This window comes from Magnolia sinica, chromosome 2 (genome assembly GCF_029962835.1).
Source record: "Magnolia sinica isolate HGM2019 chromosome 2, MsV1, whole genome shotgun sequence".
In the NCBI taxonomy this organism is placed as follows: domain Eukaryota; kingdom Viridiplantae; phylum Streptophyta; class Magnoliopsida; order Magnoliales; family Magnoliaceae; genus Magnolia; species Magnolia sinica.
In genome coordinates this window covers 137,475,923-137,501,592 of record NC_080574.1, presented here as the reverse complement: position 1 = coordinate 137,501,592, position 25,670 = coordinate 137,475,923, and the positions used below count along the sequence as shown (strand labels likewise).

General features: G+C 38.5%; 1 protein-coding gene, 1 long non-coding RNA gene and 1 pseudogene across 3 annotated transcripts; all 3 read right to left on the bottom strand.

Annotated features, from left to right (window-relative positions):
• Positions 1 to 3,367: 3,367 nt before the first annotated feature.
• Positions 3,368 to 5,396, bottom strand: LOC131237871 (uncharacterized). Its single transcript, XR_009167450.1, has 3 exons — positions 5,345 to 5,396; positions 3,753 to 4,955; positions 3,368 to 3,625 (listed from the first exon to the last, which is right to left on the bottom strand). It is a non-coding gene; the product is annotated as an uncharacterized LOC131237871 (long non-coding RNA).
• A 4,129-nt stretch (positions 5,397 to 9,525) lies between these two features.
• LOC131237865 (receptor-like protein kinase THESEUS 1) lies at positions 9,526 to 13,080 on the bottom strand. Of its 2 annotated transcripts, none has more exons than XM_058235891.1 (5): positions 12,166 to 12,372; positions 11,473 to 11,601; positions 10,909 to 11,141; positions 9,811 to 9,937; positions 9,526 to 9,730 (listed from the first exon to the last, which is right to left on the bottom strand). In XM_058235891.1, exons 1-5 carry the CDS (start codon positions 12,203 to 12,205, stop codon positions 9,597 to 9,599), a joined length of 663 nt encoding a protein of 220 aa, XP_058091874.1. In that variant the 5' UTR covers positions 12,206 to 12,372; the 3' UTR covers positions 9,526 to 9,596. The 2 variants fall into 2 exon arrangements, with proteins under 2 accessions (XP_058091874.1, XP_058091875.1); XM_058235892.1 differs by lacking the exon at positions 12,166 to 12,372 and adding an exon at positions 12,566 to 13,080 and having other exon boundaries at positions 9,528 to 9,730; positions 11,473 to 11,687.
• A 9,494-nt stretch (positions 13,081 to 22,574) lies between these two features.
• LOC131237864 (PI-PLC X domain-containing protein At5g67130-like) lies at positions 22,575 to 24,452 on the bottom strand (annotated as a pseudogene).
• Between the last annotated feature and the right edge of the window lie 1,218 nt (positions 24,453 to 25,670).

Sequence of the window (25,670 nt, the reverse complement as noted above, 5' to 3'; positions counted from 1 at the left end):
GGAATATTTGCTTATTTGACTTTAACAGGCTGGCAAGGGAAGAGATGTTGGACTGAATCAGATTACTCTGTTTGAGGGGAAAGTGGCTGGTGTTAATGGTGAACAAGTTAACTTAGTAGGGATGTTTCTAGGCTTCTGTGTGCAGGTGCGAGCGTAGGCTCCTTTGTTTTCTTAGTAGCATCAATGATTAGCTTGAAGCTTTACCACTCTTGGAAGTTAGAGAGAGAAAGAGAGAAAACTGACTCAAGTTTGATTTTTTATTTATTTTTTATTTTTTTATTTTTTTTTGAATTTGAGTGCTTGGATGACATTCTAGTTTTGTGGTTATGTACTTCTTGTTTTGACTGACTAGCTGCCTGTGTATTGTATCTTTGAATTCAGATTCGTTTTGCGGTTCAATTACTGAAGATTTGATTCAATTGTGAATTGCAAGGATAAATTCAAGCAAAAACTTATGTTGCACAGTGCCTGCACAGGTGAGGTGCGACTTTGATAGGAACTCGGTTATTATTCTGCTTTGGTGAAGGCTGCTATATCAAAGGCTGTGAATCCTGCTGAGCCTATCAATCCTGTCGAGCCAGTCCAAAATCTTGACCAAGTGACGCCTTATCATGTGATTGTGATTAGATGAAAACTTGAAAATTGAGTTCAATAGAGTTAAGAATGACATTCAATGATCTTTTATCATGTAGTAGGCACTTATTTGAGAAAGAAAGTAGATACTAGAGATCTCTTAGTAAAATTGGTTCTTGTCAGACATTATTATTATAATTTCTATCACGGCATGTACTACAAATTTCTTTTTTTAAAAAAATTTAGGTATTAGCTACGGCTATTAACCGTAGCCTTTTATGTGGAAACCGTAGCTTTAAGCGTATTGCTACGGCCATATTTCTAGTTTTAGCTACAAATAAAACCAGTACCTTCACAATCAACAAATTGGAGAACTATAAAAGTTAAATAAACAACAGATCTACATACAAACCCTATATCTAGAATTTATCCCATAAGAATAGATGTCCATCCTTGAATCAATAGATCCCATAGGAATAGATCTACAACCCTGAATCAATAAATCTCATAGTAATAGATCAGAAAGGTTCTTACTTGAAGCAGAGGACCAGTAACATGGTTTTATCCATGAAGGTTCTTGATTGAAGCATTTCTTCAAACAACTAACATAAAATTGTCGGCGGCCATGGACATCATCACATAGTTCATCAACCGTATGACATTCTTAAGTGGATATACTTCATCACACTATCACACAACTATATCATATCCTTAAGTGCAACCTCATTATATAATTCATAAATCGTATTACATTTCTAAGTGGATATACTCACACTATCATACAACCATATCATATCCTTGAGTACAACCTCATCACATAATCCGTCAATCATATCATATTCTCAAGTGTAACCACATTACACTATCACCCAACCATATCATATCCTCAAGTGTAACCTCTTCATATAGTTTATCAACCGTATCACGTTCTCAATTGGAGCCACACCACTCTCACACAACCATATCATAAATCCTCAAGTACAATCTCATCACATAGTCCATCAACCGAATCACATTCTCAAGTGGAACCACTTCACATTGTCATACAATCATATCATATCCTCAAGTTTAACATCATCATATAGTCCTTCAACCATATGACATTATTTAATTTGGAACCACTTCACACGGCCACACAACCATATCATATCCTAAAGTGTAACCTAATCACATAGTTCATCAACCGTATCATATTCTCAAGTGTAACGACATCATATTATCACATAACCATATTATATCCTCAAGTGCAACCTCATCACATAGTACATCAACCGTATCACATTCTCAAGTGCACTTCACACTGTCACACAACCATATCATATCCTCAAGTGCAACCTAATCACATAGTTCATCAACCGTATCATATTCTTAAGTGTAACATCATTGCACTATCACACTACCATATCACATCCTCAAGTGCAACCTCATCACGTAGTCCATCAACTATATCACATTCTCAAGCACAACTACTTCGCGCTATCATACAATCAATCATATCCTCGAGTGTAACTTCATTGTATGGTCCATCAGCTGTATCACATTCTCAAGTGTAACCTCATCACACTGTCACAGTCATATCATATTCTCAAATGTAATCTCATCACATAGTCTATCAACTGTTTCACATTCTCAAGTGTAACCTCATCACATTACACACTACCATATCACATGCTCAAGTACAATCTCATCACATAGCACTACAGGAAAAATGACCTTCATTGAATGCACCAATCAGCCCGCCATACCATCTGCTCCACCAATCCTTGCACTGAAGCACCCAAAGCCCAAACAAACCATGAAGCAGAGGACCACTCTCAGAAGACTCCACTCAAATGAGATACCTGCCTTGCAGAGCCCTGAATAGCAGAAGAGATGGAACCAGTTTTTCCAAAAATTAACAGAAAATGAGATGACACCGTAGTGAAGGACCTGCCACCCTCACATCCTAAACCAATGCCCAAAGGCCATGCCTTGCCGAGTGGTACTATAGCTAAAAGTACAAATAGCTATGGGTTTAGCCCGTAGCAAGATACCGTAGCTATAGGTCTGAAGATTTGTAGCTAAAAGTTGGACCAGATCCGTAGCTATAGACGGATTTAGCATGTACTACAGTTTCCTAATTAAAAGCTACGGTTAATATCCGTAGCTATGGATTCGATAATAGCCTTCAATGATTCAACAATAAAAGAAATCAATGAATAGATGATGGTAAAAGATCTAGCAACACATGCTAAGATCAACCCCAATGTAACTGGATATGAGAAAAAATGCCCTTAAACACTATCGCCTATCGCGGTCCAGGCAATCCAAACCCTTAATACTCACAGCGGCAAGTTTGAGCCATGAAAATTCGCGGAAAATGTTGCTATATTTTCAAAATACCGAGGCCAGCTATTGACTATGAAGTAACTAGATTCTTGAACTATGGTTTGATCCAAGCGCACATTACTCTAAAGCCAACAGTACCAGTCCTGGAATAACTACCAAACAATAAGCAATGTCACTAGCATGACAATAGGTGGAAAACTACGGATGTCTTCATATAATCCAATAGCGATGAGTAACAAGGAATGAGGTAGACAAGTTTAAGGAATATTGAGAGCCATTGAACAAGTGAAATTGTGCCAAATGAAAAGTGATTGTGGACTACAAAGGCAAACTAAAGATATACACAAACTACATTAGTTTAGCAAAACAAAACACAGAGAGAGAGAGAGAGAGAGAGAGAGAGAGAGAGAGTTGTGCAATAGTAAATGAAGTTATAAGTCTACAGGATTGACAATATACATACCACATCAGACATCACAATGCAGTTTCGTCATTGAATCACCTCTCCCAAGCTCCTTGCAGGATCCATACGCAATGTATGTTTTGGGTCCTAGGTCAGGCTTCAAGCAACCCTTAGGAAGCTTTGTGGCAAGATTGAGAATACCATATTTTGGATGGGTATAATCATAAAATGGGGGCGCTGCAATGAATTCAGCGCCATGCCTTGGCAGACACTCTTCAAATGAACAATTTTAGGCAATGAAGAAAAAACGCATGTTGCATGCTGCATATCTTGGCAATTATGTCCATAATCAGTTTTAGACAATGCAAATACATAAATTTTCACCATATTAGCAAGTAAGATAAAGTGTATGGAAATAATCCAAGCACTTTCAAGAGACAATGAGAACCTTTTGAAAATTTCTATCCAGGTCTTGCAAGGGTTCTGTCCGCATGAAAAAAGATACTAGATACTCCAACAAATGCGCGAAATAGTCCCTGTACTACCTGCAAACACAAAACATGCAATAAGCTGAAAAACATTAATGTAATAGTGATTATTATAAAAGGATGCAGTGGACATGCAGAAAATCCCTAAACACATTCAATTGTTCTTACGAAAGTAAAAGCCAGAAGGTTACTTAGTCATCTTCAGATTCCTAGGAATCTTATGTGTTTGTGTAAACACATCCAAGTAAGCAGAGTGTTCAATGCTCTCCAAATTTAGACTTGATGTACCTAGTTAAACAATTCATGCATATGCAGATATTGACTAAAAGCTTCCTGATGAAATGAATCCAGATTTGTGTCAGTACAATATTATCTGATATAAAAACTGCAACTAATTGGTGGAATGCTTCAGACATCTAAACAAGATGGCTTCTTCTTTTCCATTGCCAAATCAAAGAGGGTCATTTCACAATCAGAAGTTGAAACCCAGACATTATACACTGCAAATGGGGCCTGTCAACTCTATAAAATGGGACTAGAGATCCTGGAGCAAACATAAGCAAACCCCAATAAGATTTTGAGGTCTATGAAAAGCATGCATTTTGTGACAATTCTAATCTTTTTTTTCTTTTTTTTACAACAATTCTTTATCTTATTTTCTTGTTAGATCTCAAAAATTGTACAGTTTTCATTTTAGCGTTAGATCTGACTGGGCCATACTGTACGGCCATCCTGTAGGGCCTGTTGAATCAAGGCCAGGCCAGGATCAATCATTTATCAGGCCTGTAGGCTCAAACCCGAATTAGGACGAAAGCAAACTGGGCCTGAACAATCCAGTCCATTTGCATCCCCAGCAGTAGTATTGAGAATACTAATGAGAAATTCTAGGATGATTCAGTAGCCATTTGTAAGGTGGGTCCCATCACAAAAATGCCCACAACAAAATATCAGGCCCATTTGATTATCAGATGGGCCACGCAAGTATAAGAAGCTCAACATTCTACATTTACATGCGGACCGGACCACCTGATGAATGGATCTTATTGATCTCCACACCAGTGCATATGCACCGTGGCCCACACCTGATGTGTGGCATGGATCCTTCCGACATTTACCATATTAGTGTGCAAACGACCCCTTCAATAACTCCACCCCAAAATGACCTATCATTTCACAAACGAAGAATCATATTTCTGAGATTTCCATTTCATTATCATAATCAGGACTGGTGTGGAGATTAAAAACTTATTTTCTTTAATCCTAAAATCCCAAATTCCTAAAATCCCCAAATCTCCAATTTGTAAAATCAGAAAATCCCTAATTTCAAAAGTCTTCAAATCCCCAAAATCCTAAAATCCCTAAATCCCCAATTTGTAAAATCAGAAAAACCCAATTTGGGGTCCACATTCAAATCTGTAAGCTCTAAAATCTCTAAATCCTGAAATAAGGGTCCACATTCAAATTGGGAATCTACAAACAACAAACTCCCAAATTCCAAAATCGGCATTAATATTGAGAGAGAGAGAGAGAGAGAGAGAGAGAAATACTTCACCTGTGTGAATCTGAGAGAGATGTGAAGAAGCATGGAGATGAGGGACGAAGAACAACTTGATCGATTTGGCTTTTATCTTCAATTTATATAAATCGCCTTTGATCTTATTTCAAATGGTTTGATCCAATTTTCTATCATTTTGTATCTGACTTGGCCTATCAGGATTCAAATCTGTACCAAAATATCTAGAGGATCCTGAAATGTGGGGTCCACTTTCATAATGTTTGGATCTTGAACATTTACCTCTAATTAACGCATTCTATGAAAAGCGACACGTGGAAAGAAATGATTGATAAACGACTATCACGGTTAATCTGTAGAGAAGCGAAGCTATGAGGAGAAATTATCATAGATTGTAATCGGCCTTTCTTGATTTCTTTTATCCATTTCTTTTTACTTCCAATGCTGACTCCCAAGCTATTTCTTGAAAGGTTCTATAATTGGCGGTCCCTTCTTTATCAAGTCGTTTGGATGCTATGTAATGACAATTGTCCTCTAATTAACACGTAAAACACTGCTAGTGGACAAATAATCCGTACGCATCACGGTTATTCTAGGAACCGTAGATTTCAATTGCCCTGCTCCTTATTTATAAGTCCCACTTTTCTTTTTCCACACACTCCAGTATATGATTGCCAAGGTCGAAAATCTTCAATTTTGCAATACGTCAGCATTCAAATGAAAATGCCCTTTAAATATTTGGCTAGTATACATTTCCTAGATATATCCACAGGACCGTGTGTGAACAATCGCTACTCACTTTACAAGTTTTCTTCCTGCCACTGGGAACGAAGGAGACAATTCGAATTCGCATTGCATATGGACTCCCATTCAACTATAAGCAACCCTTAACTATTTAGCTAAGTTCAAGATATCGGACTCGAGTGTTGAAATTATCGATATTCAATACAAGTTCGGAGATACGAAGAAGAAATGTTTTGATAATAACGCGATACAAGAAACCTAGATATTTACATAGTTGAAGATCGTGTGATTACTTAGCGAATTAGATAATGGTGATCTGGAAGATTTGAGTTGCAAGACTCAATTCATTTAGAACCCATAATATTTGGGGTGTTTGGAAGATGAAGAGAAAGGTATGTGGAAGATTTCGAGTTTGCCCCGCTCAATTTCATGTTTGCCCCACTCAATTTTTAGTTTGCCCCACTCAATTTTTAGTTTGTGACGATCAATTTCGAGTTTGCCCCACTCAATTTCATGTTTGCCCCGTTGAATTTCATGTTTGTCCTGCTCAATTTCTAGTTTGCCCCGCTCAAGTTCCAATTTCCCCCGCTGAATTTCATGTTTGCCCCGCTCAATTTCTAGTTTCCCCTTCTGAATTTCATGTTTGCCCCGCTTAATTTTCAGTTTGCCCCACTTAATTTCATGTTTGCCCCGTTGAATTTCATGTTTGCCTCATTCAATTTCATATTTGCCCCGCTCAATTTTCAATTTGCCCTGCTCAATTTCATGTTTGCCCCGTTGAATTTCATGTTTGCCCTGCTCAATTTCCTGTTTGCCTCACTCAATTTCCAGTTTCCCCTGCTCAATTTCTAGTTTGCCCTGATGAATTTTCTGTTTGCCCCGCTGATTTCTGGTCTTCTCTACTCCCATAGAGAATCTCCACGGGAAATTTCCTACTATACGACCCATTTATGGCCCACAGGAGTAGAGAAGACCAAAAATCTTAATGAGCCTCGCACAAGTGAGATTGTGGAAAGGCCTTGCCATGCATCGGACAGATATGATAGTTTTTAGTGATCCGGTCCATTCATCAGATCATAAATAATTTAATTCCTTCTTGCGAGTAAAATGATGCACTCAACACGTAGATTTAGCATAAGATTATGAGGTACATTGTTAGATGATCCGTTTAACCTTTGCATATGGATTTTATAAAGGAAGGGCCCACATATTTAATGGCCTGGATATCTCACAATCATGCCAAGTTCTCCACATATTAAATGGTAAGTCATTGATAATATCGAGATTGAATCGATAGTATTGATAACTAATGATTTATATCCATTGATGTAGATGGAAAAGCTCATATCGACATATATCGAGAGTGTCTCGATAATATTGAGATTCAATCTTCGATATATCGAGCGTTGCTCGATAATATCGACTTTACCTTTGAAATGTCTAGCAGCCAACATTGAAATTTCAATAATTTTTCGATATATCGAGCATGTCCTGTTAATATCGACGTTCAAATCTCAATATATTGAGCAATGCTTGATAATATCGAACGATCTCTTGATATTATAAAAACCCTTTGTATGCTACATTTAATGTTTTCACCAAACACTTCATTATTTCGAGCATGAAATTGAGCGGGGCAAACTGAAAATTAAGCGGGGCAAACTGAAAATTGAGCAGGGCAAACATGAAATTCAGCGGGGCCAACATGAAATTCAGCAGGGCAAACTTGAAATTGAGCGGGGCAAACTAGAAATTGAGCGGGGTAAACGAGAAATTGAGCGAGGCAAACTAGAAATTAAGCAGGGCAAACATGAAATTGAGCGGGGCAAACATGAGATTCAGCAGGGCCAACATGAAATTCAGTAGGGTAAACTTGAATTTCAGCGGGGCAAATTAGAAATTAAGCAAGACAAACATGAAATTGAGCGGGGAGCGGGGCAAACGTGAAATTCAGTGGGACAAACTGAAAATTGAGCGGGGCAAACATGAAATTGAGCGGGGCAAACTGAAAATATAACGAGCCTAGCATGGAATTGAGCTGGGCAAACATTAAATAGAGCGAGCTTAGCATGAAATTCAGCTGGGCAAACATTAAATAGAGGGATCCTAGCATCAGAGATTGCAGCCGCAACCAGTTTGGAGGATTTCATGTTACCCTAGCTAATATGGAAAATGGCAAATGTAGAATGATAATATGTAGATGATAAACGAAGATTTTAGTTAGGAAAATAGGAAGAAAAACGTGCTTACGAGTGTTTTTCTTTGAAATGGGGTGAGAAAGGCATGTGTTTTGAAGAGCATGGGTATTTCATGTTTGCCCTGTTCAATTTCTAGTTTGGCCCTCTCAATTTCCGGTTTCCCCCGCTCCATTTCATGTTTGCCCGGCTGAATTTCATGTTTGCCCCGCTCAATTTCTTTCTGACTTTATTGACAGGATGAATTGCAAATAAAAATTCTAGTGACCCATAAGATGTTTTTAATTGTGGGTATTCAATCACAACCGTTTCCTGTGGCGTGGTCCACCTAAGGTTTGTATCTACTTCATTTTTTGAAGCATCCCTTAAAATCAGCCATCAAAATAAATGGACAAGTGTGTGGGGGTGAGTGTGTGTGAAAAAAAAAGGAAAAAAATATAAAAAGGAGTGGGGGGAGGCTGCCACACCAGCCTATGGTACTTATAGCTACGATTATAATCTGTAGCTATAGAGGGCAGCCGGATCGGCGTGGCCCGGCCGGATAGGCCAGCAACTGGCAGGGGATCACCAGTTCGGTGAGCCCGCCGCGATACGGGTTTTTTTTTTTTTTTTTAATGGCTACAAATTATGTTATCTATAGCTACGGTTATAATCCGTGGCTGCAGGTCGGGGTATTATCGTCCTCAACTGCTTCGACCGTACTTGCAAAAAATGCAGGAGCATTTTCGACCTTTGGCAAGACGTCCGTACGCCTGGGGAGTATTCTGGGGAGGTAAAAAGAAATGGGCTTAAAAAGGTAAACGGGCCAAAAATGGGTCGTACAGTTGGAAATTGTCTATCTGGAGAAATTTCCAACCGTACAAGAAAAAAATGACAGTTGACCAAGCTTGTGACTCAGCTTAAGTCACCATGAGTCATGTCGAGTCGACTGAGTCCACAATCAGACCCAATGGGTTGGTTCAGGACCAAGCCACATTCACCAGCTTGTTCTTAGTGAATTGACTTGAAAGCTCGTCGAGTTGAGTTGACTCAGCCTGGTTCTGAATCAAATCACTGAGCTTTAGAATTGTGACCTATGTGTGGCCACATGTGCCAAAATTTGGTGGACATCTGAATTATGCATCCAGTGGGCCACAATATGTATGCTGAATGAGGGCAGTTGGCAGTTCTATTTACAACCTTCCATTGTTTCATACATGTGTGGCCCACCTGATGAGTTGATTGTCTGATATTTGGGCGAGGTCCTATACACGGACACCACCTAATGCATGCATTGGATATCCACATTTAGAAGTGCATGTGGAGAGGTATATATGGGCTTAGGAGAGCTCTAGACCATCATGTATTTTATTTTACCAAGAGAAATCCAATACCAGGAAAGCCACCAATGCTCCCTGATTTTGCAAATGATCACCTTTAGCAGCTCCCAGAGCTACTGAAAGCCTATTCTTGAATTCTAGCAGTTCATTGGAGATCTGAGCTGCACCTAGAGAAAAAAAAAAAACCCCATAGATCTATGTGACCAACTTGCCTATAAGTTCATATTGGAAGTAACAACACAATTACCATATAAGTGACTGGAAACACTGCCATTAGCTATGTACTCATAAACAAGCATTTGCTGGTTGTTTTCCTGGCAATATCCCAAAAGAATCACAATATTTCGATGCCTGATGGATGACAAGTAGCGTACCTAATAGAAAATTAAAACTGCATTATATAACGTTTAAACGATAAGAAAAACCAGAAAATGCAGATATTGATGCATATCATTACACATGTGCATATGGTTGTATGCTACCTTGTAAAACAGAGATTTCTATAAAACAGACTGCGTAATCAGTCCAAAATATGTTATGCATAGACTCGTATGCTATAACACGGTCTATATTATATGCTTTACTTTGAAATTACAGAACTAGATCTACAATAAGAGCCTGAGCTCCCTGTTCAAAACTTCTCTGTTGTGCATCTAGTTTGTAGATGTGGGGTCCATGTTGGTCGATCCAAGCAATTGATCTGATGGCCCCATATGGATGGACCATTTCCCCTAATATCCCAAATTGGAAGATCCTAGCCATCGAATCTTTGGTCTTTCCTACACTGAATGTGGCTTATTTCTGCATTCCTTTTAACCACATATTTGCATGCCAACAGTGGGAAGGTTAGAGTTGACCAGTTGAGGGGATTTTTCGGGTATGGTCTATCCATGATGGGCCATCAGATCAATGGCTTGGATAAACCAACTATGGGCTTCATATGTACAAACTTGTTGCAAATAGGGAATTTCCCTGGTCGAAACAAATAGGGAACTTGGCCTCTTACAATAACTCTTTTAGAAGTATATAAAATTGTTTTATTTTTTGTTATTTTGAGCATTTAAATTTGCTTGTCTTTTATTTCCTTGGTTATACATATTGAAAGCTTTTTTTTTTTTGGTGGAGGTTATGAGTTCGGCCCTTGATCGGTGTTTTTTATATTAAGAAAACAGTTACACACCTAGTAAGCTATGTTTCAACTGACCTGGCCCATTTGGGTGGTTGGTTCCAGTCCAAACTGGTCTGATCTGGGTGTTAAAACACAGGCTCTACCGACTCAATTCAGTGCATCCATAACTAACAGGAGCTCTATTTCATAATCTCATGTGGATAAAGATGCGATTACCTCTTCGATAAGTTCCTGATTAGGCGCACCAGGCCGCTTTTTGATGGCCACAATCATCCCATCATTAAGCAAACCCTTGTACACTTGTCCAAATTTTCCTTGCCTGATCAGATTGATATCGCTGAAATTCTTTGTAGCCAGGTTTAACTCGTCCAACATAAAATGCCTTGCCTCTCGCGAGTCGGATGGGTGAGGGCCACCTCTCAGAAGAGACAATTCAATGGCTTGTCCTGCTGCAAATTATCAAGAAAACCACATGATTACTTTCTTCAGACTGAAATCCACATGACTCTCACATACTCTTAAGTTGGCATTTGGATACATTAAATAATTGAATTGCAATAATTAGTTCAATCTAGCGGAAATTACCAAATTATAAGTACCTTTGTAGTAATAGTATTCAAATTGCCGAAGTTACTTTCAAGTTGGAATTGGAAGGGATTTAACTGCAAAATGAATACTACGGAAGGTAAATGCAATTTGGCCATTTCCAGTTAATTGAACTGCTATCCCAATCGAATTCAGTAGTGCATCCAAACACATCCCAAAAGTAAGGCTATGTACCTTGAAGAGATGGATCTGAAGAACCTGTCTCAGAAGTTCTTGAAACACTCCTCTTATGTAGTAGGCAGAACCATAGGAATACAAGTAGTGCCACCAATCCAACAGCTCCTGCAGCGCCTCCAAGTATCACTGCAAGAGATGTTGTCATTTGGTACGTGCCACACTTCAATGATGCAGAACAGGAGCCTGGAAATATATATTCCTAAACATCGAAGCTGAAATATAAAGGACATTACTTGATGTCAACAGAATCACCAACTGAAGACCAAAAAAAGAATTATGGCCTGTTTGGCAGACACCTAAAGATTGGTTCATCTCATTTTAGTTAACTGTGATTATGCATTAGGAATCATATTTTTTTTTGACAACCAACAATCATGATCTCTAATACATAATTACAGTTATCTAAAATGAGAAAAACTCATTTTTAGGTGTCTACCAAACAGGCTCTTAGAAGATGCCAATGACATGTCCTAATTCAAGAAACCAAGATCCATAGAAACATGTTTACAGAATTATCGAACACAGGAATGCTGATTCAAGAAAGCCCATCTTCAAGTGTCAAACTCCTGTGCTAGATGTGCAATCATTGCAGATGCCTGTGGCATCTGAGACTTTCATCACACATGCACGTTGAACATGATCGTTGATGTCATTTTTCTAATAATCTATTTCTTGATACACGTGTCCCACCTGATAAACGGACCAACCGGACTTTTGGGCTAATGAACATTCACCACAGGCACCAACCAACATCCCGGATCCTGCACACAAGCATTTGTGTCGGTTGAAGATGGGGCATCTGGAATTAGCATCACCTTGTCGAACCTGTTTCAATTACATGATTCTGATTGTATCTCCATATGGATAGTCCTAAGAAGGATCGATATAGAGTCAATTTCCACTCTTTCTTATTGTTATAGAATTTTAAAATATAACATATTGCAACCAATTCCAAGTTTCTTACTCCAAATCCAAAGTCCTGTTATCCATCAATGATCATACTCTACTATGAATGAGGAAATAAAAGAAAAGAAGAGAAATCTTGAATTATGTCGACATATTTCAATTTCTGGCAAGAGTAGTTCAATACCCGCAGCCTTTTCCCGCAAAAAGATCGCAGCACAATCTCAACAACGCTTCGCTCATTCGCCAATCATCGATTGATTCAATCACATTCTCCACACACCTACATTGCCGATACAAAAAATCACCCACATTCACATCAAGAATCCTCCTTGGCAGATCCTAACAAACTGACAACCAATTGAAAAAAATGAGATACCTAAAGACAGTTCCACCCAATTCCCCTCGAAACCAATATGGAAAGTTCTTGTAAAGACAGTGAACTGATCCACCAAATGCTTCTTGAGTGTTTGAAGAGCACAGCTTGATTTGAACAAGCTTCACTTCATATCAATTCAATCAAAATTCCCATTCGTGCACGTGTCGTCCTAATCAAAATTCACACGCATTCTTCCTCATTGGACCCCAACAAAACCTCCCACATCAATAGAAAAGAAATCGATGAATACCCAGATGCTGCCCCATGGCATCTAGAGAACAGTTCCACCTGCTCCTAAACGAATATGATTCATGATCCCCCAATCGAAAACAATCCCAATTTGCCGGCTTTCAAAAAAATAAGACCCTCCAACTGCTCTTGGATCCCAATACAACCAACACTCACCTTAGGCCAGGAGAATTTGTACTATATTTGGATTAATTAAATCGAGTCTACTTCTCTGTATCATCATTTCGAATACCGACAATGCCGACAAACGGACAATGACCCCACACCAACAGTCTGGGTATAAAAACACCATCAAACTACCATTTCAAAGTTCAAACCAATTAAAAATTTCAAAAACAAACATTTTTTTCTTCTTATTTTGATGTTTCAAAGAAAAACCATGTGAGCAAAATTCAAATGGATGGTAAAAAACCTCGCCCCAAAAAAACATGGGTCTTGAACAGTACATACATAGAGAGAGAGATATATATAGATATAGATATATTGAGAGAGAGAACATGGGTCTTGAATAGTATATACAGAGAGAGAGAGAGAGAGAGAGAGAGAGAGAGAGAGAGAATTTGAATTATAGGGGCTATAAAGCAGTTTGAAGGGGTTGTCTGGTACTGCAACTTGGAGGGATTTGGATGGGTTTTTTTTGCCATCCTGTCCTATTATTGGGATGTTGGGCAATGGCAGCAGAGAGAGAGACTCTCCCCCCCTTTTTTTTTTTAAAAAAATTTAATTTATTTTTTTTAACCATATATCTTTCTATTGAAAGCTGTGGGGTTGTGTTGTTGCTAACATCCAGCTGCATTGACGTTGCTCCAACCGAAGGGGGAAAAAAAACAATTAATAAAAATAATAATAATAATAAGAGCTTTGCTAAGCACATGTGCCAGAGTGTCACACATGTGCAATAGAGAATCCATCCAGAAGGTTGGTTAAAATATGTAAGTATTCTTGCACAAAAAATATATCTGGTCCACCCAGCAGGTGGGCCATAATCTAAAAAACATTTGAACTGGTTAGAAATTTTCATCAGTAGAGTTTTTTTTTTTTTTTTTTTTAAAGAACGATTTTTAACCATTGATTTACATGGATAATGTTTGGATGGCATAGGTTATCCTATTAAAGTAATTACAGTGATGTAGATAATATGATTGTTTTGATATCATCAATGGGTCATGTGCCCAATATATTAATAGACTAGTGACACACGTGTTACACATGCAACTCTTGAAAGGATTTTAGATGTAATCCAAGCTTCTACTTTGGATTTAAAACCCCCTCTTTAACAAGATTTGAAATTCCTTGTATTTAAAACCCACAATTACTTTATGATGCCAAACCTATAAGGGAATTTGAAATCCTCCCAAATCCATGGTGTCAAACTAACCCCAAGTCTAATTATCTAGAAGTGTTCCAAGTCAATTTTGGTGATTTTGTTACTTTTAGTGACTTTACTAGCATTTGAAGTGGAGTTGAGTTAGGAATTTAAGGCCAGTATAAGCATCATCAATTTGTTTGTAAGAAGGGCAACTCATTTTAATCAATTTATTTCACTTTGAGAAGTTTTCTTTTCTTGTGGATTCTAGTTCTTACATAGAGAAAGAAGAGGGATGGTCTTTTTTCTTCTCCTTTTGCCTTTGAGAAGTTTTCTTTGAATGTCGCTAGACATAGCCCTTCCAAGTTGGGGTCCATTGAATTAACAATCTTATAAATCTAATCACTAAAGCATATCAAGTTAGAAGTCTTGGATACTAATTACATCTTTAGGGCTATTTGGGAGCTTGTATTTCTAATGCTTAGATTTTGAATCAAGGTGATTCAGAATCCTTCACTTATGTTTGGCAACTTGTATTCAAATTGCACTGGAATCCAAAAATGACAATGCATTGAAATTATGTAGTATATTAATGGGATATTGATTTTGATTAGTAAATCAACTTTAATATCCCTAAGTAATGTACTTATGTAATGTTTGACACAATGATTGTAACAAGCCCACTAAAATATGTACTTTGGCAAAAAATAACGAAATTCAAAGCCTCGAATGGGCCACAAGCATAGGATCACAACTGATGAACCAACCAACATTTTTTAACCATTGATTTATGTGGCTAACTTGGACTGCTCGTATCATTCTATTAATGTAATTTTAGTGATGCAACTGATAATATGATTTTTTTTAGGATATCATAAATGGGCCATGTGTGCAATGGATGATTAGACTAACGATAATTATGTTATACACATGTGACTCTCCTACCTTTAAAAATGAGTAAATTAGAGGAATGACAATTTCAACAAAAATAAGAGATTTCAAAACTCAGCAAATTGAGTATTTAAAATCCACATAGATTCCAATTGCTTCCTAATCCACACCACCAAATGATCCCTGGATTCTGAATCCATTCAATACCCCCAGAATCCATTCAACACCCCCATCCACGACCCCTTAATAGGTTTATAATTTAAAATTATATGAATACTTTAAATGGTATGAATTGAGGAATAACGATATTTCACTTGTCATCAATCTTGTGGAGACACTAGCCATAGATTCAAAAAACCAAAATCCAAACAACCAATCCACTCACCCAAACAAAAAATACGATTGTCCATTTCTAAAATTTAAGCCGTGGACATGCGCCCGGTATTAGTTCGCGCTGGCAAAGGATCTCCTCCAGCGTCGGCTTTGCTCCGGCAAAGGCATAAAAGGGTCTAGAAAAATGGTTGGACAATTTGAATCGTGCACATACAACAGGGTGGGTCCCACGAGTATACCACCTATTGTTTGGAATGTTACTAGTTCAGGCCTGTATCACCTTATGAAAAGTCAAGTGCAATGAATGCAATGGTACTGGGTGGTGTTCAATGGTGGACGTTTTTGTCTCCAACCATTTCCTATAGTGTGGCCCACTGAGAATCTGGGTCAGGCAGATTATTAGGACCAATGTCTAAAATGGAATAACCAATCAGATGGATGGTGTGGATTCTCACAAAACGGTGGATCCACGACAATATGTATCAACTAGATATTCATGTTTTCACTTTACATAGGCATACGTGACAATACAAATAGATTAGATGGCAGTATATGCCATGCTATGGCTATAGGAATATTTCAATGGTGCACAATGGTGACCACTGTATTTCATTTTCCGCTTTTTCCTGCATAACATGAAATGGGCATAAATGCTTGGATGAAGACCATCCATCCACCAAACTTGAAAACCCATGTCCCAAAAACAGAAACCAATGCTTCTCTACTTGTTACAAAGTCTACATGATCTTTCGGAAAGTGCAAAAATTCAATACGTTATATGAATCAAAACAAATCCTAACTTACAATGCTAAGATGAGTGGGTTATACCTGAAAATGATAACCAACAAGAAGGTCATTGATGGAAATAAGTTGGACATGACGTATACAAATGTCGACGAAGTTTGTTCTAGTCGTCCAGTATAATACAATGTCCTAGCAAGCACAGCCCTGAAACACACCATAACAAAAAAATTTTAAAAAAAACCTTAGAAAATCATGGGTATTAAAGACTGCATTTACTTACAAATTTTAGCTGAGTTGGGAACATCGATTTTGTTTTCCGGTAACTTTTGTGAATGCATGGTCCATTAAGCAAAAGAGCTTGTATAAGAAACTTCAGTGATTTTATTTCCAGATAGCTATCTATAGCACCTGTCGTGTGCAATGGGTACAAAACCAGCCTATCATGTTGTGTGTGACATCTACTCGATCTGCATCTCATGTGAATGGATGGTCCTAATCATAAGTGAAGATGCATTCATCATGAGGCCAGTGTGACAAAGGGCTTGGACCATCAGCATGTGTTTCAAATTTCTGTTAGACACCTATGCTGCATACATGACCTCATAATTACCATGAGTAGATAATCACAGCCATCTGATTAAGAGCCTTTGAAATGGACGATAAGACCATTTTGCACTACCATCCCTTTTGCTACAAATGAATGGTCATGGTGTTAGACAGGCTCACATACCTTGTATAGCTAGTATACCTTGTATGGTTCGTTTCCATAGGTAGAGGATTCTGATTTTATTATTTTCCTTGTATAGATGACTGTAATCTCTATATATTCAACCCCTTTGGGTTGTCTCAAATACAGAAAAGCTTTCAGCTCCTCTCGGTTTTCATGGTATCAGAGCTTCACTGATCCAAAACCGGCACCACCTGTCAGATCCGACTGCCCCTGTGTCGTCCAGCCCCTCTGCCCCTCCGCGTCGTCCGTTCAAGATATCTTCCGTTTGCTCTTGGCCACTTACTCAGATGGATGTGAAAAATGCTTTTCTTCATGGAGACCTCCAAGAAACAGTATATTTGAAACATCCTCCTGGCTCTTTAATCCCTGACAATAGGATATGTCGCCTAAAGAAAGCCCTGTATGGCCTCAAACAGGCACCTCGGGTATGGTTCCAACGATTTCATGATGTTGTTACAGGTGCTGGCTTTACTCAAAGTAGTCATGACCCATCCTTATTTTTGTGCACCACTGCTCGCGGAATTGTCATTGTTCTCGTCTATATTGATGACCTACTTTTGACTAGTAGTGATGCTACTAGCATCTCGGCTTTAAAGGAAGTTTTGTAATCCTCCTTCAAGATGAAAGACCTCGGCCATCTCACATACTTTCTTGGGCTTGAAATCTCACGTTCTAAACGTGAGATCCTAGTCAGCCAGCGTAAATATACCAAGGATCTTCTCGCCTTGGCATCATTGACGGATCAGACGACAGTTCAGACTCCCTTAGAACTTAACGTTCAATATGGCCATGATGATCATAATCTACTTGCATAGCCCGACTTATACCGTCGTTTGGTTGGGAGTCTAGTTTACTTAACTATGACTCGCCCTGATATTGCCTACGCTGTTCAAGTCGTCAGTTAGTTTGTTTCTACTCCTCGGACTCTTCATATGACTGCGGTGTTGCGCATCCTACGGTATCTATGTGGAACTCTAGATCGATCACTGTTCTTCTCCTCCAGGCGACTCTGGACCTTCTTGCTTATTCGGATTTTGATTGGGCCAGTTGCGCTCTCACACGAAGATCTACCACTGGCTACTGTATTTTTCTCGGCATTTCTCTCATCTCTTGGAAGTATAAGAAGCAGGCAACTATTTCCAAATCAAGCACAGAAGCCGAGTATCGGGTGATGTTCGCTGCGTGTAGTGAGCTTGTCTGGTTACATGGACTTCTTTCCGACTTGGGCATTCCTCTGCAAAATCCTACCCCACTCCATGTTGATAAGCTAAGTGTCATTCAAATTGCCTCTAACCCGGTTTTTCATGAATGGACGAAGCATATTGAAGTTGACTGTCACTTTATTCGCGAGAAATTTCTGTCTGGGCTCATTTCTCTTCCACATGTTGCATCCCATGATTAGATTGACGACATTCTCACCAAGTCCCTCACTTCTGCACGTCACTCATTTCTAGTTGACAAACTATTACTTGTCAATGACCAGCATTAGTTTGAGGGGGGATGTTAAACAGGCTCACATACCTTGTACAGTTCGTTTCCATAGGTAGAGGATTCTGATTTTATTATTTTCCTTGTATAGATGACTGTAATCTCTATATATTCAACCCCTTCGGGTTGTCTCAAATACAGAAAAGCTTTCAGCTCCTCTCGGTTTTCACATGGAGTGTCATACCACATCCAAACTGAGAGTTGGATCTACTTCATTTTTGGGATCATGCACTAAAATGATCTAGAAAAATGGATGGACAGAGTGAATAGATCTCTTACACAATAGTGTGTAGTGTGTTCCACAAAGCTTTTCCAGAACCACCAAATAACTATGTTGGTGTGTGCTACAACAGCCAACCATGTGTATGTGAAATCCTATTCTATTAGTAGATGTGCCTAGAATTGAATATTCTTATGGTTATAGCTATATTGTCGAGCGCACAAGATACTGTTATAGTCCATTTCTATTATCTTGCTTCACCATGGAATGCCACATGATGATTTTATTGTAGGACATTTTCTGTAAGTGCCGGCTCTTCATTCTTTTCCCCCCATTTTCAAAATGGCTCCTACCTTTATCTTTAGAAAAAGCAAAGCTAAAAGAAAAAGAAAAAGAGAAGAAAAAAACGAGGGGCTTCTTTATCTTCTTTATCTGTTCATGACCCCACGTTTTTAGACCTTGTTTTCAGTTCAAGCAAAAGATTTTTCTGAAAAAAAAAGAGAGAGAAAAGAATCATCCCAAAAGCAGAAAGAACTGCATCATCATAATCGTAAAGATACAACTATCTGCATAATATGATCAAAATATACTTCATGTTAGACCTTGGGAAGGTTCCGACAGTGGGCAAACTGTCCCTCTCATGGGACAAAATGGCAACTGATGGTTGAAAAAAATCAAACTGATAGGACAATCCTAGCTGCCTAACATTTTCCCACTGAATGTGATCCAATGCCATTTTATTTAACTGCCCGTTTTAAGGCCATTAATCTGACGAATAGGAATAACCAACCTGTATTTATACAACTGCCCACTGCATGCAACTAGAACCCACATATACAAATCACTTCTGTATTTTGTGTCTCATGTAAACGTTTTGAAATGAACAGACCAATACCTTTCTTAAGCATTGAATGTGGGGTCCATCTATCTCAGACAAAGTATCAAGATCTGAGCGTTCCACTTTCTTTCTTTTTCTTTTTCTTTTTTTGGGAAAAAAGGGCTTTCCCCTGTATCTTTGTTAATTAGCAAAAAGAGATATACAAAGACTGGACATTCAGGAGGGCTCCACAATTACATCGGGCCTCACCTATCGTATAGCCAAGATGGGCAGCAGGAAAAGGAAGAAAGGAAAAAAAAAAAGAAGAAGAGAAAATTGAATAGACAAAATGGGCGCTTCTCGAGGATGAGAAGAGGGAGACAAGGAATCATGTATGATGAGAGGTTGAACCTAGCTGTGAAGCACCCCAAGCTCCCAACCCACTCCCTGCCTTGCGCTGGAGCTCATGATAAAGCCCATACCGGCGCAATCTAGCACAAGGGAGCCTCTAATGTGTCTCAGGAGATCGGCTCTGGAGCGATAAAGGGAGTCAGCCTGTTTATCGCTACCTAACTTTGCTAGAGCATCCATGACAGAGTTACCTTCACGGAGGGTGTGGGAAAAAAGCAGGTTAAAAGGCCGAATCATGCATCTGAGCATTCCACTTGAACCTGTATGCAACATGAAAATTAAAGCATTTGAGCAAGTATTCAAAAAAAGCTAAGGTAAGCTAACAACATTTGAGCAATGCAAAGAACTCCAGCTGCAGCACCATTCCACATCTAAAATCCTTTAAAATCCATGCATCAGAAAATTGATTTCTTCTCGTATAAGTGAAGATCTGATGTAGTGAGAAAAATTGAAAAATCATATAATAGACTAAGGAAATAAAATTTCAAACAAAATTCACAATGAATCATTAAATACAAAGAAGCAGAAAATTCAGAATTTCAATCAAACTAGCAGGTCAGGACAGATGCAACCTATTACTATGAAATCTAGAATTTTTGAGTAATAAATGATAACAGAACAGAACCTTTCTGTAAATCTTCACAATGAGCATATGTTTTTATAATTTTTAGTTGGAACTTGGAATTATAATCTAATGGTACATATCATGTGCTGTGTACTCATTTTGCATTGTGCACACTCTTTCTCTATTTTCAAGCAACTGCTATTTTTCTTCTTGAAAGTGCTTTAAATTTGTCTGAATTGGAAATCTTTCCATCTCTTCTGTTCTGTTTGTTTTATTCTCTTAGCTTCCATTTCTAATGAGTTTTCTCACTTCCTTTACTGAAAGATATGATTGTGGGACGATTCTCATATATTATATGATTATTTTTATTTTTATTTTGTGTGCTCTTGACTCTCTTCTCAATATCTTCCAAAGAATCTTATTATTATTCAGTAAAATCCAGAAAATCTGGCTGCATGTGTGCAATATAATGACTGACTTTTTTTAATCAGCCAAATTCTAGAGATGTGAAGGAATTCAGAATGAAGCTTGAGGAGCGGAGACACATGTTCAAGCAAGACAATGTAAGAGCACATGATGGAAACATAGCCCACATACAGCTAAAAGTAACTGGGTGATTGGAGTGACAGATACATTGATTTTAAAAGTTTAAATTAACCTATGAGAGGCAAGCATAATCTATCATGTGGCTGAAAATGAAGAGAACGCAGATCAGAAAGACATTACGCTTGAGAGTGAGTTTCAGGTGTAAGTTGCATACAAGTGAAATCACTTCTTTTGCTCAGGATTTCAAATGCACTAAAAAAGTTGTAACTCGCTTACAGGTGAAATTTCTGTCCAAACACCACCTTTAAGTGGGGTTGCCTGTAAACCCTTGACAACGAATAAAACTTCCAGGCATCCAAATGACCCCTAAATGCAGCGGAAAATTGAGAAATCATATGATCATTGGTCTAAGCATGTAGTGTCCTCAGATAGATGGCTAAGAAAGAACTAGAGTGGCAATCTAAATTCAACAGAAAATGCCAGATTTGGGTTGGCGGGTCTTCCCAATCTTGCTATTTGGGGCATGGTCCATCCATTGTGCGTCCCATCATAGCAACAGTCTCAAAGACTGAACCACAGGCCCCACTTGTACAAATTCAAGGCTTATACAGTAAGTATCCCTGGGCCAAGGATCAAATTCAAGGAGAAAATAAGATAGAGGAAATAATTACCACAGTCAATGCAGTCCAACCATGAAAAAACCCATGCTGTCTGATGGCTTCTCTATCTGGAGACTTAGACATGCTTGCCAATAAGCACAGGCTTCCAACTATAGACATTTCCACATTCATGAAGCATGAGTTGTGTTTCTTCACCTGCACCAAAAGGAAACAATATAGAAAATGGAGAAAATGGAGAAAATGGAGGAATGTAAAGGAGTCTAACTTGAGAAGTCCACTGACAGAGTTGGACATTTCCACAGTCATTAAGCATAAGCTGTGTTTCTTTACCTGCACCAAAAGGAAACAATATAGAAAGGATAGAAGAAAATGGAGAAAAGGGAGGAATGTAAAGGAGTCTAACATGAGAAGCCCACTGACAGAGAGAAGAAGCCAGACCAGAGAGCACAAAAGCAACTAAAACAGGAATGATTCCATGAAAGAGAACTTGATCTGGGTTAGTGCCACTAGAATCCCTGCCAGAACCTTCTCCAAAGCTTAGAAGTATGGCAACAATTATTAGTAAGAATAGGGCCCCCATTTGTTTAACTGATTGCTTCTGCCTACAGATTGCACCCAGAAAAAATATAGTAAAGTGACTGTCAGAGAATCTGGTAATTCTCTGAAATTACCTGCAAGCGCATAGCCATTAAAATGGACTAGCATCAACCTAGCCAGCAGAAATGCTCAGCTCAGAAAATATAAGAAAAGCTTTCTCCTGCCTTTGGAACCAATAGGAAATTATTGAAAAGTTAGACATGACAGTGATTTACTATCTGGAATAGGCCTAGGAAAATAACCAGTGATTAATAACCACTACATTCAAAGAGTAAGTGGAGAGAAAAAAACAATCTACAATACATCTGGTAGTATAAACTATAAAGTGAGTTAGGAATCAACAAAAACATTGAAACTTCTAAAATACTCTTACATGTATCAAGACCAACGGACCAAGTCTATGGTTCTTATACTGTTTCCCCTTAGTTAGAAGCAAGGTTCTCAAAACTCAGTTTCAGTGTGCAATTCAACAACGACTTAAACCAACCAGGCAGACAGTGACTCATCAAAGCAAGGTTCTCAAAACTCGGTTTCAGTGTGCAATTCAACAACAAATTAAACCAACCGGGTAGACAGTGACTCATCAAAGCATACATGTTTATGGTCAAAAGTCCAAAAAGAAAGAAAGAAAGAAAGAAAGAAAAAACTGATGGCTAGGATTATCCGGTGGGGCTTGTGGGACTCCCCCTCCATCGCTTCTCTGCAACACAAGATCCACATACAAATAGGCACATGTACTAAAGAATTAAAGAAATAATAATAATAATAAATCCATGAACAAAGACCCAAATGCATATAAAAGAAACACAATTCTTTATCATGTTTCCATTTCCATCTTTAATGAAAGTGAGATCTCATGCATTGCCTTGTAGAAATCGACAGCAATGAAGTTGGGCCATCATTTTCCTGCTGCTTCATGACATGTACCAGTCATGCTAGTAAGTGGAGCTAAGTTGTCCTTACAAGCTGTCGCGAAATTAGGATTGTCAGGGAAATAGTTCTCTAAAACAAGGGATCTTGTTGTTGTGTTCATGGGAGATGATTCCGCATGATTAGAATAAGAACTCGCCTTCATCCCACTGTCACCATCTACAGTTTCAGTCCAATCACCAAAACCAATAAAAAGAGAATCAACGATAGCTTCACATGTTTATACTCCTATGCATCAGAAATTCAAATTGGACAATGCTTCCTATTTTGATGTATTTTATATCAATTTCATTTTATCTCCAAAAGCAAATTGATTCAAGGAGAAAACACAGAAATTTTATATTTTTACTGAATTTCATTAACAGTGCAGACCTCCTCATGGGGCCACATTCGCCAACCTGCCGAAAGCATTAGAGCATGCATCAAGCAGTCCACGCTAATAAATAGCCAGGCCCGAAAATCACGCCAATTCACTCGTCGGGTGGAACACGCATTTAAAAAAGAACAATGAACATTTTAAAAGAATTACCAGGAGTCCACATTCAACTAAAGCACGTGGCCTGCCCAATGAATGTACAACAAGCCTGATTCTCATGCCACATCATCTACTCGGCAGGGCCCATGTTATGCACGGCTCTAACATCAGGGATGGATGCATGTGGGCTTAGCAAAGCATGTACTAAATTTCTACAGAAAAAAAAATCATCCGTCTATCTATAATAGTTCCACTGCAAGATCTGCATGGGATATACATTTATGAAAGGAGAGAAAACAGGGCTTACATTGGTTTTCTACAACATATCTCCACTCATAGGCAATGCCTTCAGAAGCCTCCTTGGCTGATTTTGAGGTGAATACCAACAAACTCTGGTTCTTACTAATCATATCATCAATGATGGGCCAATCCTGCCCATTTTTAGGCATCCTTGATACTAGAAACCAAAATTTCCTAAGGCCAGCAGCATTGAATACCTTAGTTAGGCCTCGAGGTGATGTGACATAATCTTCTATGAAGATTGTAATGATCTCCAAAGGGTTGGCATCAAGGAACACTTGAATTTCTTTCAGCACATTAATAGCAGGTTGTTGTTAATCAGATAGGTTAATCAGAATTCAATCATTTCATTAGATTTATATAAAAAGGAATCAGCTGCGACTTACGAACGCTATCAAATTGTAGCATTGGCCTCCAAAGGAGTGGCACAACCAAATGTCATTGTTGAAGTCGTACATGTTAGGCATCACCCCTCTAACATCCTTCTGCAATGATTTAGAGTATAAATAGCAGCAATTAAAAAAATAACCATATCTTTTTTTCGTTCACTTTTTTCTTTTTGCAAAAATAATTATATATTTGTTAAGATGGACATCTTGTTCATGAACATTATACAGTAGCGAGCATGTAAATCATATCTTCTATCTAAGAAGACCCACCTACACATACATACAGATCCCATCTTCAAGATACAAGTATTTCTATGTTGCGTGTATGTGATTTTCTGTTAGTAGAGTTTGCTTACGGGTTTATTATGGATTCCTAGCTAAGCCCAGGTGATGACTTCCAAGAGCTCTTCTAAGGTTCCATACCCACCTAAAATAGGAAAGGAAATAAGAAAACCTGAAGGCTTTAGGAATCTGATTAAATGGATTATTGAGAGAAGAAGAATAGAACCTAGTAATGCGATGAAAGCATCGGAATGGCGGGACATCTCTGCCCTCCTTTTGAAAACAGAGCAAGGGCGCAGCAGGGATGGCCGGACGACGCAGCAGGGGCGGCCGGACGATGCAGGGGTGGTCGGACGAGCAGGGACAGTGGCCAGACGCAGCAGGGATGGGGGCCGGACGCAGCAGCGGTGGTGACTGGACAACACAGGGGCGGTTTTGGATCAGTGAAGCTCTGATACCATGAAAACCAAGAGGAGCTGAAGCTTTTCTGTATTTGAGACAACCCAAAGGAGTTGAATATATAGAGATTACAAGCATCTATACAAGGAAAATAATAAAATCAGAATCTTCTACCTATGGAAACGAACTATACAAGGTATACTAGCTATACAAGGTATGTGAGCCTGTCTAACACCTTTGATGCATGCTGGCCACTGGTTTCACCCTCTCCTTCTGTTTCTCTTGTAATTTGCCATTAAATAACGTCTTTCAGCAGCATAAGAAAATGAGAATAGATGAAAGAAGCCAGAGAAGAAAGGCATATCTACTTACTTCTTTGCACATGAGAGTCTTCAGTATGATCCTACAAAGAAAAGCCATCAAAGAAAAGGTCGAAAAACGTTCATTAATCTAATGAAAAACAAAACCCATATAAAAAATCATTCCTTTCTTTTATGATTGTGTTGGTTTTTCTCACCCTAAAACATGTCCTCCTCCTTTATGAAACGAGTGAGAAAAACTCTGTTTCAACATTAAGAAAAGAGTGAGAAAACTTAGCTCCTTTCTTTCAACCAACATTTA